Raw genomic sequence first — 17887 nt, forward strand, 5'->3', positions numbered from 1 at the left:
CAATACATATCGTTTAAAAAGTGTATTGTGGTATACCGGTATACTGGTAATATCATGCAGTCCTAATTATTAAAAAGTAAGTTTCATATGAAATCCAGATTAAGACAGAATCGTCGCTACTTTGATACACTGTAGCTCTCTTGGTAGACTGCATATAGTGTACTATGCATCTTATCCTTTTTAGAACCTGTTGGAAAATTTCAAGGAATATATTTGATTAGCATACAAACAAAAACTGCTTGTACAACATGGAATCTGAAAATGCAACTCATATCTGATCTATTGATACCACAAATATGCGTTCAGATGCCCCCTGCCCCCTGCCTCCCCCCTCTATGAGGCTGTGTCTACCCACAGACCTGACCCCTGTATAATACATTGCTTGTGGTATTTCCACTGGAGTGATGGGGAAGAAGCAAGACTACACAGATACGGGAGCCACTTAGATACTGTTCTGTTTTTAGGCATCACTACACCAAGGAATCATGGGTAAGAATCCGTAAGATCATATTGGCTGCGTATATATCTTGCATCCCTGGCAGTCTGTAGCTGTAATGTGTGATTCACTCCATGTTGAGGTGTGGCACTACAAGCACACATCAACACAACCGCAGGCGTGTATTATTGTGTGAAGAGTTCAGTGAAGGAATTGCCAGGTTTTTCACATGTATTATAGTGCTTACACTTACTGATGTTTCTGAAGATTACAGCTACTCATGGAAGCTTCCGACTGAACTTTGTTAGCTAGTTGTGAAGATAGAGAACTTGTCCTTCAGTGTGTGTTCTTATGACCAGGCTGTGTGTTGTCAGCACGATGGGTGTGTCCAAGGTGACAGAAACTGGGGAGAAAAGTATGGAAGTTTGGTACTTTTGCAGGTTTTCTCCGCCCAAAGTGACATCTGAAAATTGTCCATTGTCATCTGATGGCGAGATGGATCCTCATGCTGATACGGTAGAGGATGATGGAGATGGAGAGGAGAACAGCATGGACGTTATCAGTCACCTCCCAGAGCAGGAGGACAACGGAGCAACTCATGTCAATGTGGATACTGGGCGTCAGGTGGAACAGGACACCATTGGTAGGTTATGTCCTTGTCACAGGGGCAGAAATTGACCTGAATAGTTTGCTCGCCCAAATAGTTTTTAGATTAAGTTCCCCTTTGAGAACTTGAAATTATACAACCTCAGCTGGGGTAGCAAGCTCATGCCAGTTTCTGTTTCTGAGACATATCTGTCTGATTCCATATATTTCTGTTTGATTTGAAAATTTAATTTTGAGTAGGGCTGTTACAATTCACCTGCATATTCTCTGAATCGATCCGTGTCCCTTCATGAATTCAATTTGTTATTATTCATTGTAATTTTATTTTGTTATTGTTTCTCTAAATATACTGAATAGTACATCCACTGCTGACATTATTGTATTCATTAGCCAACATTTGCCTTCAGGACCCAATATTCATGCTATTTATCATATTTGCCTGACAGTGGATTTTAAATATTGATAGTTTTTACCCAGTATGTTCATTTGAAGAATCAACAGGCTAGGTTTGTGATTTAGAAAATCTGGCTCCATTAAGAATTATTTACTATGTACGAGTTAATTAAGGGTTATTTTTCTTACATTTCATGACAAATGTTAAACTTTATTGAATGTCTTATTTATTTTGACAGATTATCCAAGAATATTTTGAAAAAATAACCTGTTTTGGATTAAGATTTGTATTAGGCTGCTATCCTTGTTGTAAGTTCACTCGTTCAGGTTTTGTGGAGAATTCTTAAAAAGCAAAGATTATTTTTTTAACAAATGCTCCATTATATGTGGCTTCAGCAAATTCTAAACTTATGCTCTTTGTAGATTCCTACTGTGTAATCACCTTGTTGCCTTACACAGGGACAAACACCTTGTAGGCAATACAAGGCATTAACACATAACATACACTATGTCCTAGCCCCAGGCAAGCAGGGCCTTAAGGCCAGAGCTTCACATGGAGGTAGGCAGCAAGGCCAGTCCTGCACTGGTCATAGTTGTAACTGTGTATAGATCAACAACAAGTTGTGAAACTGCTAATCTGAGAATGGCATCTGTGTCAATGCCAGGGTTGTTGTCTTCGAAGCCAGAACAAACTCTGGGAAACCTGCAAACATTGACAGCCTCATCCCACCTGATGTGATCCATCTCGGAGTGCTTTGTTGGGATGTAACACACTGGCTTGGGCCCAATTCTCTCCAGTCAAACACACTTTTATGAATTTTATATGAAATGGGAAATGATTTCATAGTGACCCTGTTTACTGACGGTTCTCTATCGGGGATAATCAAAGCCAGCAGTTGTGGGTTGTTTGTGACAAGTGATTCAACAAGTGGACATTATACTGGCCGTCACTGATTGTGGAGTGAGTGTATGCTGATGAGTCAGTCACACACAACACAACAGTAAAGTCTCTTTCAGTTTCACACCACCAATAAACTATGTCCCTCACTCTTCACTGTGTCCCTTCTACTTCCTGCTTGCTTGTTAAGAGATTGTTGTTAAATCTTTCACCTCGATTGTGACAGAGGCTATATTTCTCCAACCAACATGTCTCTATGTAGGATCTTCACCCTTGTTGAAGACTTCTTCCTGTCCAGGGTCAGGTTTTGGTTTCAGGTGAGGTGAGGTGAAATTGGGTTTAACGTCGTGCTTGAGAATAATCGCTCATATGACGACGTGCATGGGTGTGTATGTGTATCTGCGGCTGCTTGTACTAGCCCAGACTGAAGCTGGTTTTATAGTGCTAGCCCACTGAGATACCATGCCCCAGTGAAGCATGAATACCCCACTCAGACACATTATACTGACCCTGAGCCGACCAGTCCTTGTTGTACCCATTAATGCCGAACGCCAGGCAGGGACCAACAAGTACCATATTTTAACGTCTTTTGGTATGAAGCGGTCGGGGATCGAACCCGCGTCCTTCTGCTCTTTGGGCAGACGCTCTTACCACTACACCACGGAGGCGGTCTTTGGTTTCAGAGTTAGATCAGGAAAGGTGGGATCATGGCTATTATTATGATCTTTTGGGGGAAGAAAATCGGACATTAGCACCCTTTTTATCACCCCGGCATGTAATGCGGGGATATAGTCGACGCCACGTCCGTCTGTCTGTCCGTCCGTAATCATTTTGTTTCCGGAGCATAACTCAAAAACCGTTCAAAATTTTTCAACAAAAATTGGTAGATATATCAAACAGAACCTAAGGTGGTGCCTTTTACTATTTACAGATTTTTGTCATTTTTCTTTTTTCTCGGTTTCCATGGAAACATTTTGGACTTAGTCTTAAAGGGAGGGGTGGGCTTCGTTTCCGGAGCATAACTAAAAAAACGTTGAATATTTTTCTACTTTGTAGATATATCAAACAGAACCTAAAGTGGTGCCTTTTGCTATTTACAGACTTTTGTGAGTTATTATTTTCTCGGTTTCCATGGAAACGATTCGGACTTAGTATCAAAAGGGAGGGGTGGACTTCGTTTCCGGAGCACAACCCGAAAACTTCTTAATATCTTTCAGCAAAACTTGGCAGATATGTGAGGCAGATTCCAAAGGGGTGCCTTTTGCTATTTGCAGATATTTGGCATTTTTATTTTTCTCGTTTTCCATGGAAATGATTCGGACTTTGTCTCAAAAGGGAGGGGTGAGCTTCGTTTCCGGAGCACAACTCGGAAATCGTTCAACATCTTTCTACAAGACTTGACAGATATATCAAACAGATCTGTAACAGAAGTATTGCCTTTTGTTATTTACAGATTTTTGGCATTTTTAGTTTTTCAATGATTTGGACTTAGTCCCAAAATATCAAATAATAACGTGAACATTTACAGAAAACGAAAACTAGTTGGGGCCTATAGATTCAAAAGCTTTTTGTTCAAATTATCAATACTAACTTTAAAACGTAAATCTTTTACATGAAAATCAGTCAGTGTCAAGACAGCGAACTGATGTGAAACCCTTATAATGTTACCTCAATGTTGGTTAAAGACGGTCCAGTTTACTAAGTGCAGATAATAAGGCTGTCAGTGAGCGGATATTGTTGAGCTGCATCATTGTAGTTGGTAAGAGCTCAACACGTGTGCAAGTCAGTGACTGACAGCATGAGCAATGCCTGATGACTCACAACTGACAGGAACTGACCACCCAGTCATTACTTCCGACCGCTGTCATAACAAGCATGTAGTCAGAGTTGGGTTTAAAGTTGACACAATCAATTCTCCCCAAGAAAAAAGTGTTTCCAAAACATGAAATTCAAGGGGTCCATGTCGATGTACTAAGCTGCAGATTTACTGGGACCGACAGCTTGACCTGAGACATGGTCACCTGTACACTGTTTAGTACTAGTGTATAGCTGTTGATGTGACGATGATGAACCACAGTGTTCACCAATGGTGTTTCAAAGTAACAGGAGATTGGTCCTGTAAGTTTCAGATGTCTGTCTGACCCATTGAAAATTCAAATACCCATAGAATAAAATTAAACACACATTTCAGATTTAACAACTCTTATAATTGGCATTGAATTTATAACAAACATAAGATTTATAAACAGGAAACAAGTGTTACATGCCACATATAACAACTTCAGTCAAAGTCATTGTGAAACATACAGTCAGACACTGGGGCCGGCAGGTTGTAGACTTCTATCAGACCATTGGTGAATCTGCCAGATTTGTCAGAGGGTCAGGTGCTGTTCGTGAACACTGGAACCAACCCATGGGGTTCAGCAGATGCTCACATCCTTGTGTTTCATGTTGACCAGATTGTCATATTGTGTTCACTATGGGACCAGATTGTCATATTGTGTTCACTTTGGGACCAGATTGTGTTGATTCTGCAATGTTCATAATTACTATGTCTCCTTGTCTGAGTAAAAGTCAGCTAGGACTTTGGGCACATGTTTGGAATCTGTAAAGCATTTGAAACACACCTCACTGTATTGTATTGCAGCAGTTCCAGTACACCAGTAGAACGTATAGTTCGCTGCATGAAGATAGGGAGGTTGAAAATGGTTCAACTTAGGGGTTAGAGTGATTGATCAGGGTTAAATGTATGTCAATGAATCTTGATTTTGTCAAATTATACATGTTATGACCAGTTCATCAGTAATGTATGAACTCTATTGTATATAACTTCTGATGTCTACTGTCAATAAGAAACTTATCTTCCTTGAGGGCAACAGTTGAAATATTTTATGATTTATGAATGTTATATGGATATGGAGAGCAACAAACAAATCCATTCTTTTTATAACATGAAATTCATAAAAATTGGAAAGTACCTCTTCTGAACTTGGAAGTACATGTAGAGTGTGGATGTATTTTTAAGTTTTTTATCAAGTTTTTGTTGTAGACCACTCAGATTGGTTGTTTTATGAACTGAACTGAAAAAAGACATGTCTGGAAACAAAAGCTTGTGTTGGTGATGCCAAGTTTGCTTCATCAGATAGTTAGCATGAATACTGCACTTCATGAATCAGAGGAATTCAATGTATCTTTTGTTCGTATTTCCTGTTAGTCCGTGTTTCCATGATTACTGAAGTCTGTTCTTGCCTGGCCATCATCCACTCTGAACGAGGAAGTCCAATGGTCAGTTTAGAGAGATAAGATAACCAGCTGTCTGTACACACATGCATACTGTACTGTTTACAGTGAGGACTGTCTACATTTACTTTGATCAAAACTATCTACAAACAGGCAAGTTTAGCTAGCCGTAGGATATCAGCATCAGGAGAACACAATAAGACAAGAGAAAGGTACTCTGCAATAAAAGAGTTTTGTTGTAAGTGGATCGGTTTTGATAGTCTTTTGTCGATAACTATCATCTTCTGACATTGTTCCATAGTTCAGTTGTGGAAGGGGCAAATATATTCTTTGTATTATCCCCGCAACACGTTTTGCGGGGGGTATTAAAATGGACCCCGTCCGTGCTTGTGTCCGTGCGTCCATGTGTTCGTGCACATTTGTCTTTTCCGGAGCAGAACTTTAAAATCGTTCAATATTCCATCACCAAACTTGGCACATACATACATCTGGTGGTGTACTGGTGCCTTTTGGTAGTTTTGGTATTTTGAATAAAATATTTTTGGCGTTTCCATGGCAACAAGTTTGACTTATACTGAAACTGGTGGTAGTGCTCCTTTCTGGAGCAGATCTTTTAAAACCTTTCAATGCTCTCCTTCCACTTTTCTATATACACACCAAAACATTTGACATAATCAACTCGTAAACATATTCATGAAGAGTATTTTGCCATTGCAAGGGATATTGATGACTTTGTCTTCTTGTTTTTATAAGTCCACATTCCTGAATAGATGTTGTAAGAAGTGTGTTCAAGTAAAATCTACCTTCAACTGCAAAATGTCGATGAAGCAACTTGTTTTCTTGTTATTGACTGTTTGTGGTCATTGTTGAAAGGTTTATGTTTTGACATCTTTACCGGAATACTCAGTCATGGAATTGTTGTGTGTATTTTGGTTATGTAAAACTTAAATAAAGCAAAGTAAGACATTTTTGTTGGAGGGAAGTTGCCTGTTGTTATATAGCCATACTGAGTGTACTGGTTCTTGCTGCCTGTTGGTGTTATATAGCCATCCTGAGTGTACTGGTTCTTGCTGCCTGTTGGTGTTATATAGCCATACTGAGTGTACTGGTTCTTGCTGCCTGTTGGTGTTATATGGCCATACTGATTGTACTGGTTCTTGCTGCCTGTTGGTGTTATATAGCCATACTGATTGTACTGGTTCTTGCTGCCTGTTGGTGTTATATAGCCATACTGAGTGTACTGGTTCTTGCTGCCTGTTGGTGTTATATGGCCATACTGAGTACTGGCTTGCATATAGCCATACTGATTGTACTGGTTCTTGCTGCCTGTTGGTGTTATATAGCCATACTGAGTGTACTGGTTCTTGCTGCCTGTTGGTGTTATATGGCCATACTGATTGTACTGGTTCTTGCTGCCTGTTGGTGTTATATAGCCATACTGATTGTACTGGTTCTTGCTGCCTGTTGGTGTTATATGGCCATACTGATTGCCATACCATGAGTTGTACTGGTTCTTGCTGCCTGTTGGTGTTATATAGCCATCCTGACTGGTTCTTGTACTGGTTCTTGCTGCCTGTTGGTGTTATATAGCCATACTGGTTCTTGCTGCCTGTTGGTGTTAGATTGTACTGGTTCTTGCTGCCTGTTGGTGTTATATAGCCATACTGATTGGTATATGGCTGGTTCTTGCTGCCTGTTGGTGTTATATAGCCATACTGAGTGTGTACCATGGTTCTTTCTTGCTGCCTGTTGGTGTTATATAGCCATACTGATTGTACTGGTTCTTGCTGCCTGTTGGTGTTATATAGCCATACTGAGTGTACTGGTTCTTGCTGCCTGTTGGTGTTATATAGGCCATACTGAGTGTACTGGTTCTTGCTGCCTGTTGGTGTTATATAGCCATACTGAGTGTACTGGTTCTTGCTGCCTGTTGGTGTTATATAGCCATACTGAGTGTACTGGTTCTTGCTGCCTGTTGGTGTTATATACTGAGTGTACTGGTTCTTGCTGCCTGTTGGTGTTATATGGCCATATGGCTGAGTGTACTGGTTCTTGCTGCCTGTTGGTGTTATATAGCCATCCTGAGTGTACTGGTTCTTGCTGCCTGTTGGTGTTATATGGCCATACTGAGTGTATATAGCCATGGTTCTTGCTGCCTGTTGGTGTTATATAGCCATACTGAGTGTACTGGTTCTTGCTGCCTGTTGGTGTTATATAGCCATACTGATTGTACTGATTGTACTGGTTCTTGCTGCCTGTTGGTGTTATATGGCCATCCTGAGTGTACTGGTTCTTGCTGCCTGTTGGTGTTATATAGCCATCCTGCTGCCTGTTGGTGTACTGGTTCTTGCTTGCTGGCCTGTTGGTGTTATATAGCCATCCTGAGTGTACTGGTTCTTGCTGCCTGTTGGTGTTATATGGCCATCCTGAGTGTACTGGTTCTTGCTGCCTGTTGGTGTTATATAGCCATCCTGAGTGTACTGGTTCTTGCTGCCTGTTGGTGTTATATAGCCATCCTGAGTGTACTGGTTCTTGCTGCCTGTTGGTGTTATATAGCCATCCTGAGTGTACTGGTTCTTGCTGCCTGTTGGTGTTATATAGCCATACTGAGTGTACTGGTTCTTGCTGCTTGTTGGTGTTATATGGCCATACTGATTGTACTGGTTCTTGCTGCTTGTTGGTGTTATATAGCCATACTGATTGTACTGGTTCTTGCTGCCTGTTGGTGTTATATGGCCATCCTGAGCGTACTGGTTCTTGCTGCCTGTTGGTGTTATATGGCCATCCTGAGTTGGTGTTATATGGTTCTTGCTGCCTGTTGGTGTTATATGGCCATACTGAGTGTACTGGTTCTTGCTGCCTGTTGGTGTTATATGGCCATACTGATTGTACTGGTTCTTGCTGCCTGTTGGTGTTATATGGCCATACTGAGTGTACTGGTTCTTGCTGCCTGTTGGTGTTATATAGCCATCCTGAGTGTACTGGTTCTTGCTGCCTGTTGGTGTTATATAGCCATACTGAGTGTACTGGTTCTTGCTGCCTGTTGGTGTTATATGATTGTACTGAGTGTGCTGGTTCTTGCTGCTTGTTGGGGCTTGTGAAACAAACTCAGCATCACTTCAAGCTTTGATCCCATGTTAAACTGTCGATCTGCCATACAATGAAATACTGTTCAAAGTCGCATAAAACCCAACTCACTCCGCTGTGATGGTCATCACACAATGGTTCGTGTGATTTGTGGCAACGAAATAACAATACGACTAATAACCAATGGATCGGTTTTAGTCACCAGTCTGCTGGGAATGTCAGCCATGATTGTTGAAGTGATTCCCAGCACTGTTTGTCAACAATCTTTCCACCCCCACCAGAGGATTTCTGTATCATTTTCCATTGATCGAGTGTATGTAAATACGACTGGTCATAGAAGCGTGTTTGTCCAAGATCATATCCATCATATCCAAGATCATGTTGATCAGCATTCAGACACTCGTGGTAAGTCAGGTAGGATCTGTCGATGCAATAATTATGAGCTTAAAGGATTTCCATGTGAGAGGCTTGACTTAAGCTCAGTGTCAGGGTTTATGGTAAAACGACTGAGGGAGAAGTATCATGTTGAGTATATGGCTGTCAACCTGCCTCCCACCATGAGTCACTGAATCCAATCTTGTCATAGAATGTACCACCTTAAGAATGGGTGTTAAAATACATACTGCTTGCACCTGGTTTACCATATGATATGGGCCTGTAAGTAGGTTAAGTCACTGGCAGCTGGCCAGTGGAGGGAAACCAGGAGATTGAGACAGACTATTTTGATGCCTACACAGACCAGAACCACGAAGTCTAGGCCGGCCCTCCAGTACACACAGTATATAACCTATATACATAGCTAATAAGCTGCTGGAGGCATGTTAAACTTGTAGTACATGGACACAGATTTGTCCCTTGGAGGTTTTAGGCATAAAAGAGCATTATGAACCACTACGTCTGATCTGATAACATATTTTTGCTCCTCTATAGTTTACTATTAATACCTTATTTGTATTAAAATGTGAAAAATGATTTCCCCTTATCATATTGTATTGTGTTGTCCCTATGCTTCTTAGAAACTTAGAGTATGATTGTTGGGTCTATTCTCACATTCACTGAAGACATCTAGGGTTGCCAGCTCCATCTACAGAAGCTGGAGGTAATGGTGGTAAATGTCTAAGACTTGCATCACTTTAGTCATTCATTTTGAGCTGACTTGGCCATATAACCAAAAATCTTTTCTAAGCAGCATTAAACGTGAACCACTCACTTATTCTGTCTGTTTTATCAGAAAAGTGACAGGCTGTTCTCAGAGACATCATGATCAAACAAAGCATGGTGGTGACACATCTCATGGAGCTTGTATACAGTTGGGACACCAGTCTGAGGACCTGTACATGCCCACTGAACAGTGTCATAAGCCTTGGCTTTGTTCCTAGGTATAAGTATTAACTCGCTTCACTTGTCCGATGGGAACCTAACTCTTCTCAGACTGTAATCAAGCCCTTCATGTGAAAGGAGGGAGCGGGCAGGGATACTTGGCTGGTAATTATTACTTCTCTTCAATACAACATGGGACTAAGTGGGCTGCCATCACCAGTCATCTGTGTGACTTCAAATTGTGGACAGTTATCATTGACTTTACGCTGAAACCATGAGTGGGAAATCCTGTTTTATTTGGGGAATAATAGGCAACATATTCTTTGGACCTGTTTCATTGTTGGACACAGTCATAAAGTCTAAAGTTTGGATTCCTATTTGTTGTTGTCACATGTTTGTTATGGACAAATTGAGAATATTTGTATTCATACTGACATGCACTCTGTGCTGTGTGGTGCAGCACTGGATGGACAGATGTTTTCAGTTTTCCGGTGAATTGTCACTTCAAATACATTCTTTGCCCCAATTGCAAAATACAAAATGTAACTTTTTGACGGTATAAGATTCTATACAGAAATGTCGTTAACAATATCAGGGTATTATAGTAAAGTAGTTACCATACATAAAGTATCCTACCTATCATATGACGAACCAGCTTCTAAAGTGCCGTCAAACAAATCAAAGGATTACATCAACCTTGAAGAAGAATGCAGCCATTTGAGTTTTTGAGGTTGGATTTTGGTGTGAGATAAGCATTTTCCTAATGTTTTGGAACTGATATATTTTGGATTTTGTCCTTTTGTATAGTAAAAATAGAGTTTTCTGCTGGTCTACTGTATAATTTCAAAGAACACTGTTAGAAAATAAGACCATGCTAAAAATCCTTCTGTATGTTTCATTGGAATTTTTAGTGAGGTCTGTACATTCATAAATATCTTGTTTACTTGTGAAGTTACAGCTTGTGCATTGGTCTTTAAGTACCAGTATGTAGATGTCATAGAGTATCCTGACACACTGACAGATCTGCTTGCGTCAGACAGGGCCAGCAGGTTGTCATTGTGTAAACAATTAAGTCTTTAACAATGACAAGACATGGTATAAACATTGTTATTGCAGACACAATGTGAAAACCTACACCAGATTAGCCTAGAACGCCCTCTCATTGATGCATGAGATGTGTCATCTATGTGAGAAGCAGGTTAGTATCTGTTGTACCTGTGTTTTGCCCAAGGCAGCAGTTGCACTTAGGCTTTAGTGACAGTCCTTACCAGGCTTCCAAGGTGCTGCCAGTAGCTGAACAAAGTTACAGTCCTTAGGAATGCCAGGATCCTGTGATCTTGATGAGCTGTTTATTATCTCATTCATGGAAATGATACTATAAATTTCCATTATGAACATTTGCTATACATATTCAGGAGAAACAGTGACGACGAATCAGCTATGACTGATGATGGATTGATTGAAAACTGTTGAAATCAGGTGATCTTAATATCCCCAATGATTTCTTGATCAGTGAATTATTTGTATGAGTGAGTTTGTTCCGTGTACCTGCATCTTCAGTTGTTCTCTGTGTTACATACATCTCCACTCTGGTGATCAGCACCAGGACTACTGTAGCTGCCTTTGTCATGGCCTCCTTTACACTCACTCACACATAACCTCTCTCGGCTTCAGCCACGTGACAACTATTTCATCCTGCTTTAATAGTTTTATTAAATTTGAATGTGAACATTAAGGATTTACGCTATGATTATGAAAACACATGTCATGAAAGCCCATCTAACACTGCATAGTTAGTTTGACTATGTTCAGTTTTCTTTACTTGATCAACAACATTAAACAAGACAATGCCCATCTATGATTGGGCTACAGAATGTTGTGATTTGCAGTCAGCCTCACATCATTACTGACTCTCCATTACTAGTTCTGGCTATCGATATAGATCATAGACATTGATAAGCATTAGCTAAATATCCATCGTTTATCGTAAGTAAAAGAGAAGTAACTTTCAGCAAAAAAGCCAAAAAAGTCTGAAATAAATCAACATATTTCACACCAGTGGTGAGAGGTGACATGTTTATGCATGGATTACTAACAAAACAACATCCTGAACATAATCTAGAAGCAGCCCATGAATAAAGACATGACTTTGTGTATTTTCTGAGTAAACTAAAACTATATATGTTATCACAAAAGTTTATGTACAATATTATCGATGATATAAGTTTCATATCGGTAATCATTAATAATGTTTCCTATTGACATACCTGTGAAAACAATTAGATTCTGACACAGTTGTCATGATTATGAACTAGAACCGGGCTAGGACTGGTTCCCAGAAATGTATTATTATTGATAGGTCAGTCTTGTTGACGTGAGATAATTATGTTTCATCATACCCAGACAGTGTTGTTTATTACGTCAGTCACTGGTTTGACCGGTCCATAATTGATTGCTTCAGAGACTGCTGTCATATAGCTGGAATATTGCTTAGCACAGAGTTACACAACAAAGGTTATGAAAGGTCTCTTCGTATATTCTAGACTCTCTGAAGGTTTACTAACTTGCTGGCTCTTTGATATCCTGATGTCACCTGAGTCACTACCTGTCAACCGTGCTGAACTTGCTGGACTAATGACAGGATCAGTTTCTGCATGGTGGGGCAATTTTCCATTTCTGTACATATTACTGTAAATTGGATATTTTCATTTAAATCCCTTCTTCCCGGTGTTAGACCAGACAAGTCAAGGCATGCTATGATGAAGAGAGACAATTGATTCTGAGGACAATAGTTGGCATTGATCGAACGCAAAGATGAACACGACACCCGAACAGTCACAGAGGTTCAAATGTGAAAAAACTTTCTTCTTTCCCCCTCAAACACGGGAGATGTACCAGAATGAATATATGCAAAAGACTGTTAACAGGTTTGACCATCTCATCACAAAAGGTAACCATGTTCGACCATAGTGTTCTGTGTAACGAGGTATGCAGGTAAGTTCAGGTACATTGGAGCATCCATCATCAGCTGCATCCATGCTTCACATCCATGGAGCAGTCTCAAGACGGCCACAAGCCTGTCACTGTAACCTGCTTGCTAACTGGCAGTGGAAATCACCTACATTTAACCATAACCTGGCAGTAAGGAAGGTCGAATAGAAATTGAACTTTGCCAGTCCTCGGCATCTCTTGTCCATCAGTTGGTGATAATGTGTGTATAATGGATATGATGTCTGCTAAATGGGTGTTTCCTTATCAGCTACGATATCCGATCCAAACAAGATCTTGTCTTTACTTGTCTCCATACACACAGGTGAAGTGTAATGAGATTTAATTTGATATTAGCAGTAGATATTGGCAGAGAAGGGTGGGGGGTCAATATTTGTGTTGTCTGGAAGAGTTGAAGCTGAGGGGTGGGGGTGGGGGGATGTATTGATTGATCGTCACGCTGGCGGACATCTCGCTCTGTCACAACATGCCGCGGTTTGCTGGATGCTCCTCATTATTCGCTATATTGTGGATGGGTCTTTGTTCTGAACAACTCACTGTGCTCACAAAGGGAAGAAATCAATTTATTCATGGTTTCAAACATGTTTGAATAATTTTGAAGCATGGTTCTGTTACTAGTAAGTTCAACTACAAATCAGTTGCACTGTGATTTTAATGCCTGCTTAAAAAAATGTACAGTCTCATGTTAATAGTAGTTATCTTTGTGATGACTTGTAATTGACCGAGATATATGAATCATGGATATGATCCTCTGTAGCCATTATAGGTACCTATCAGTTTATAATGTAGACTACATGCTGTGTTATATCTGATAAATGTTGGTTCTGTGCTGCGTAATAATGGTGAAACATGCTGCAATAGGTATCCAACTTAAAGTAGTCAGCAGGCGCAGAAATTACACTTGAAAGACCTTTTGTGAAGGTGAACACTTTAGACGTCAGACATTGTTGAATTTGTTGTGTACCCCAAACTCTCCAATCCGGCATCCCAGTGAACATTTTGGAGAGCATTCTGTGAATTCTGTCAGTCGTTTGCTCAGGTCGGCCATGTTTTGTTACTGATTGTGTGACTCTTCCCTGTCTTTGTCTGACTGGGCCAACTGACCCTGGTACCCTGTGAGCTGTGAAACTTACAGATTCCACCCAGTAGCATCCTGACACAAACAGAAAAAACAGTTTCAGTATGTGGCTACCTTACAGTAACACGTACCTGCTCATTTGGTTGTCATAATGTTTGTAGATGATAAGGTATAGCAGACAGCATTGTAGAGATGGGTGTATTGAACCACAGCTTTTGACAGGATACAGTGAGCTGTCAGTGGATGGAGAAATGAATGGCACACACTGTACCCTAAACCAAGGCTTGATGCAGGGTCCTTGAGATCTTCTGTTGGAGTATTTGGATCCCTTAACTCTTAGGTTCCTTACATTAAGGTTATTTCAAGAACACCTTCACTTACGTGTTCTATTCCTTACAATGTATTCAGTTGTGTCACTACAGCAAGTTTCCATAACTACAGCCTGGTTGTGTTATCTCACACATGCGAAGCCTTTATTAACTGTTTAGTCTCGGGTTAATCCTTGTTCTGACAGCATTACTTTCTCCCCCAGAGCAAGCTGGGATATAATCACAGTTATCTCATACCTGCAGTGATATAATAGTCTATGTTCACCATGTATGTTGCATGTGCTAATGTATACTTACCCTTGCAGTTGGTGGGATGGACAACAGCAACAGGGATGTGTCTGAGGGAGACGGCAGTGCAAGCAAGGGTGTGGCTGGGGAAGGGGGAGACATCAATGTGGAGGAGCAGCTGGTTATGGTGAGAAGGCAGTCATTCTTCCATGTTTTATCCCGGAGATTAGTATATTGTCTGTAGGGCTGGCTATCTATAAAGATCATGGAAATCGATTATCGATAAATATTGGAGAAGGAACTTTGAGCAAAAAAGCCAAAAATACCAAAAGAAGTCAACATATATCACATCAGTGGTGAGTAGTGACATATTTATGCAAGGATGACTAACAATGCAGCATCTTGAACATTATTTAGAAGCAGCTCATGAATAAAGACCCAACAATGGTAATTGTGTGAGCAGACTAAAACCTCATTTTTTCACAAATGTTAATGAATGATATTATCAGTGCTACAATATTCATATTGAAAATCGTTAATAATTTTGCTCATCAGTGATATTTTCGATTATTGATCTGTTTAGCCAGCTCTAATTGTCTGTTTATCATCTCAGTTTATCAGTTATTGGAGTGATGTAAACTTCATTGTTTGAAGGGAAACCTCTTCAGTGTATGCCCTCAGTTTACAGTAGTTGCCTCCACAGTGTATTCCAGATAAAGTAGGTCTCCAGTTGACCATTTCTTGACATGACTCAGGGAGAAGAGGTCTCATTCTGTCTCCATCTGAAGTGGGGATAAGGTGGTCACACTGGGATGTCTGAGTGACGCTGTACTCAAACATCCTGGAGAAAAGCTGACATATTGCTGGGTGGAATGATCAGGGCTACCAAAGAAAACTTTCCCACTGTGCAGAAAAACGCAGAAAAGCCCACATTAATCGTGGAAATAGCAACATAAACACATTACCTCGCTACTGAAACAGTAAAAACGGCAACCAAAAACTATGAAACTGCAACATTTTTATATCAGCGAACTTTGACCTCTACTGCGCATGCGCATTACGATCCAGGCTTCTTTCCAATTTCCGAGCAACCGTGAATCGACTCGCGTAGAAAAAGTATTAAATATGTTGAAATAATTGCTGTCAATCATTTCATACGAATGGAAAGTAAACTAAACAAGTGTGCACACAAGTATCATGATGATAAATGCCAAAAAACACAACAGAAATACTTAAAAAGGAATGTAACTTTTGTCCAAGCTGGAAAATGTCAACATGCGGTCGAGACTTCCTCTTCCATGTGCGCATGCGCAAAATCGAAGTTGCGGGCTCCTCGTTTTATGATGCAGTGTTAGCGATTTTAAGTTGCTGTTTTCACTGTTTCAGTAGCGGGGTATTATGTTTATGTTGCTATTTCCACGATTAATGTGGGCTTTTCTGCGTTTTTCTGCACAGTGGGAAAGTTTTCTTTGGTAGGCCTGATGATAGACTTCAGCATATATAAACTTTCACTTTCAGATAAACACTTTCTTAGCAGCTTCTGTTCAATGACACATTGACAGTTTTAAGTTTTAATTTCCTCTGTTCACCCAGCAGAAAATGGGTACCCAGTGAAATAAATCCTATGACTATTAACCTTCTAGCGCCTCACCTGCAACTTGGGTTATCTGGGGTAGTAATGTCCGTTAGGTTGTATGTGCTTAGAGCATGTTTGTGCGACGTGGAGTTGAGCACTATATAAGTAGCCTTATTAATTCTATGTATTGTTAGATGAGAGAGACTGTAATGGGTGGGCAGAGGTGCACATTCTGTATCAGTGCAACATGACCAACCATTCACAAAGGCTGAATGACTCAGTTATTGAATACAAGGGACACATTCAACTAACTTTCAGCTAACTTTGACTCACTTGACCATCTCAGTAGTTTTGGTAACACCTGGAATAGACTGATGGATGTAACTTGATTTGTCAGCAGCAATGAATGAGGTGAGGAAAGGTTCTCCCTCACATGCCCCCTGTGCTCTCTCCCCACAAGCAGATTAAATACTTTCTGTTTCCATAATTAGCTTGACAGATTCTCTATGCTATGCATGATAACAGCAGTGTCAGGCCGACAGATCAGGTGTACACACAGCTCTTTTGTTCTCAGCATATTCCATCTAGATACCAGCTGGGTGAAAGAGGAAAATGACCTCTGTTTGGTGGATTTCCATCAGTCATTTGTCTATTTTGCTCCACTCAAAGGGTGATGACCCACAATAACTGTCATATTGCATGATCAGAGGTTGGATATATAGCTCATCATTCCCCTTCATCACAACTAATGATAAATGGATTGGATACAGATGTATCATAGTATGTCAATTTACTGTTTAAGTGAAGAATTGATATTTTCAGGATTTTGCATGATATAATGATTTAAAGTGTAAAATCTTTCCTGGAGCTTCAAATTGAAGTCAGGGATATATATAAGCATTCATGATTACATCGGAAATTCCCAGATGTATTAAAGATGCCTGATGAGTTCAGGTGATAGTACTGGCTATGTTCTAGGAGACTCAGTCATGAGACGTTATTGCATTGGATGGGAAGGTTAGAGGAATGTAAGAATTAAGGCTGCAACGAATACACTATGTGGCGAATATGATACGTATCATGAATACTGGGTAACGAATACGAATAATTATTCCCGAATACAATGTTGTAGTTAAGTGATTGATGTACAATATGGAAAGCCCATGTTGACAGTTTTGATTTGTCACAGCAATAACCAGTGATCTCATGACAATCAAATTTGGAATGTAATAGTTATTATCGACAGTACCATGTGCAGTCTTGGCAAACTGACATGACTTGCACTACTGCAATGCTAGTACATGTTCCATTCTTGCATATCTCACTTTGGAAAGGACATAAGGGTTCAAGTAAAACATGTTCCCTTAAACAAGTCGTAAATATTCGTTAATATTCGGTTCTGGTGACCACAAATAACGAATTGAATTCATGAAGAGCTACGGTTCGATTCACCGAATATGCGAGTGAATCGTTGCAGCCTTAGTAAGAATCATTGTTGACCCCTGAAAACTTTGCAGCTTAGAACATCTCTGGATCAAATCCGGAGGAGTCCGGAATACGGAGAGTCCAGTCATCACCAAGTATTAAACACTGGGACATGGAAACCCTCACATAGGGAGTCCAGTCATCACCAAGTATTAAACACTGGGACATGGAAACCCTCACATAGGGAGTCCAGTCATCACCA

General features: G+C 40.3%; 1 protein-coding gene across 1 annotated transcript in view; it reads left to right on the forward strand.

Annotated features, from left to right (window-relative positions):
- The first annotated feature begins 369 nt into the window (after positions 1-369).
- Positions 370-17887, forward strand: part of LOC124268879 (rho guanine nucleotide exchange factor 33-like) — a 59430-nt gene continuing 41912 nt past the window's right edge. The window contains exons 1-3 of the mRNA XM_046703905.1: positions 370-489; positions 877-1079; positions 14702-14811. Of these exons, the coding sequence (XP_046559861.1) occupies positions 932-1079; positions 14702-14811 (258 nt within the window). The 5' untranslated portion in view covers positions 370-489; positions 877-931. The remainder of the gene's footprint in view (positions 490-876; positions 1080-14701; positions 14812-17887) is intronic.

Source organism: Haliotis rubra, unplaced genomic scaffold (assembly GCF_003918875.1).
Source record: "Haliotis rubra isolate DU_JTF1 unplaced genomic scaffold, ASM391887v1 Scf140, whole genome shotgun sequence".
NCBI classification, from domain to species: domain Eukaryota; kingdom Metazoa; phylum Mollusca; class Gastropoda; order Lepetellida; family Haliotidae; genus Haliotis; species Haliotis rubra.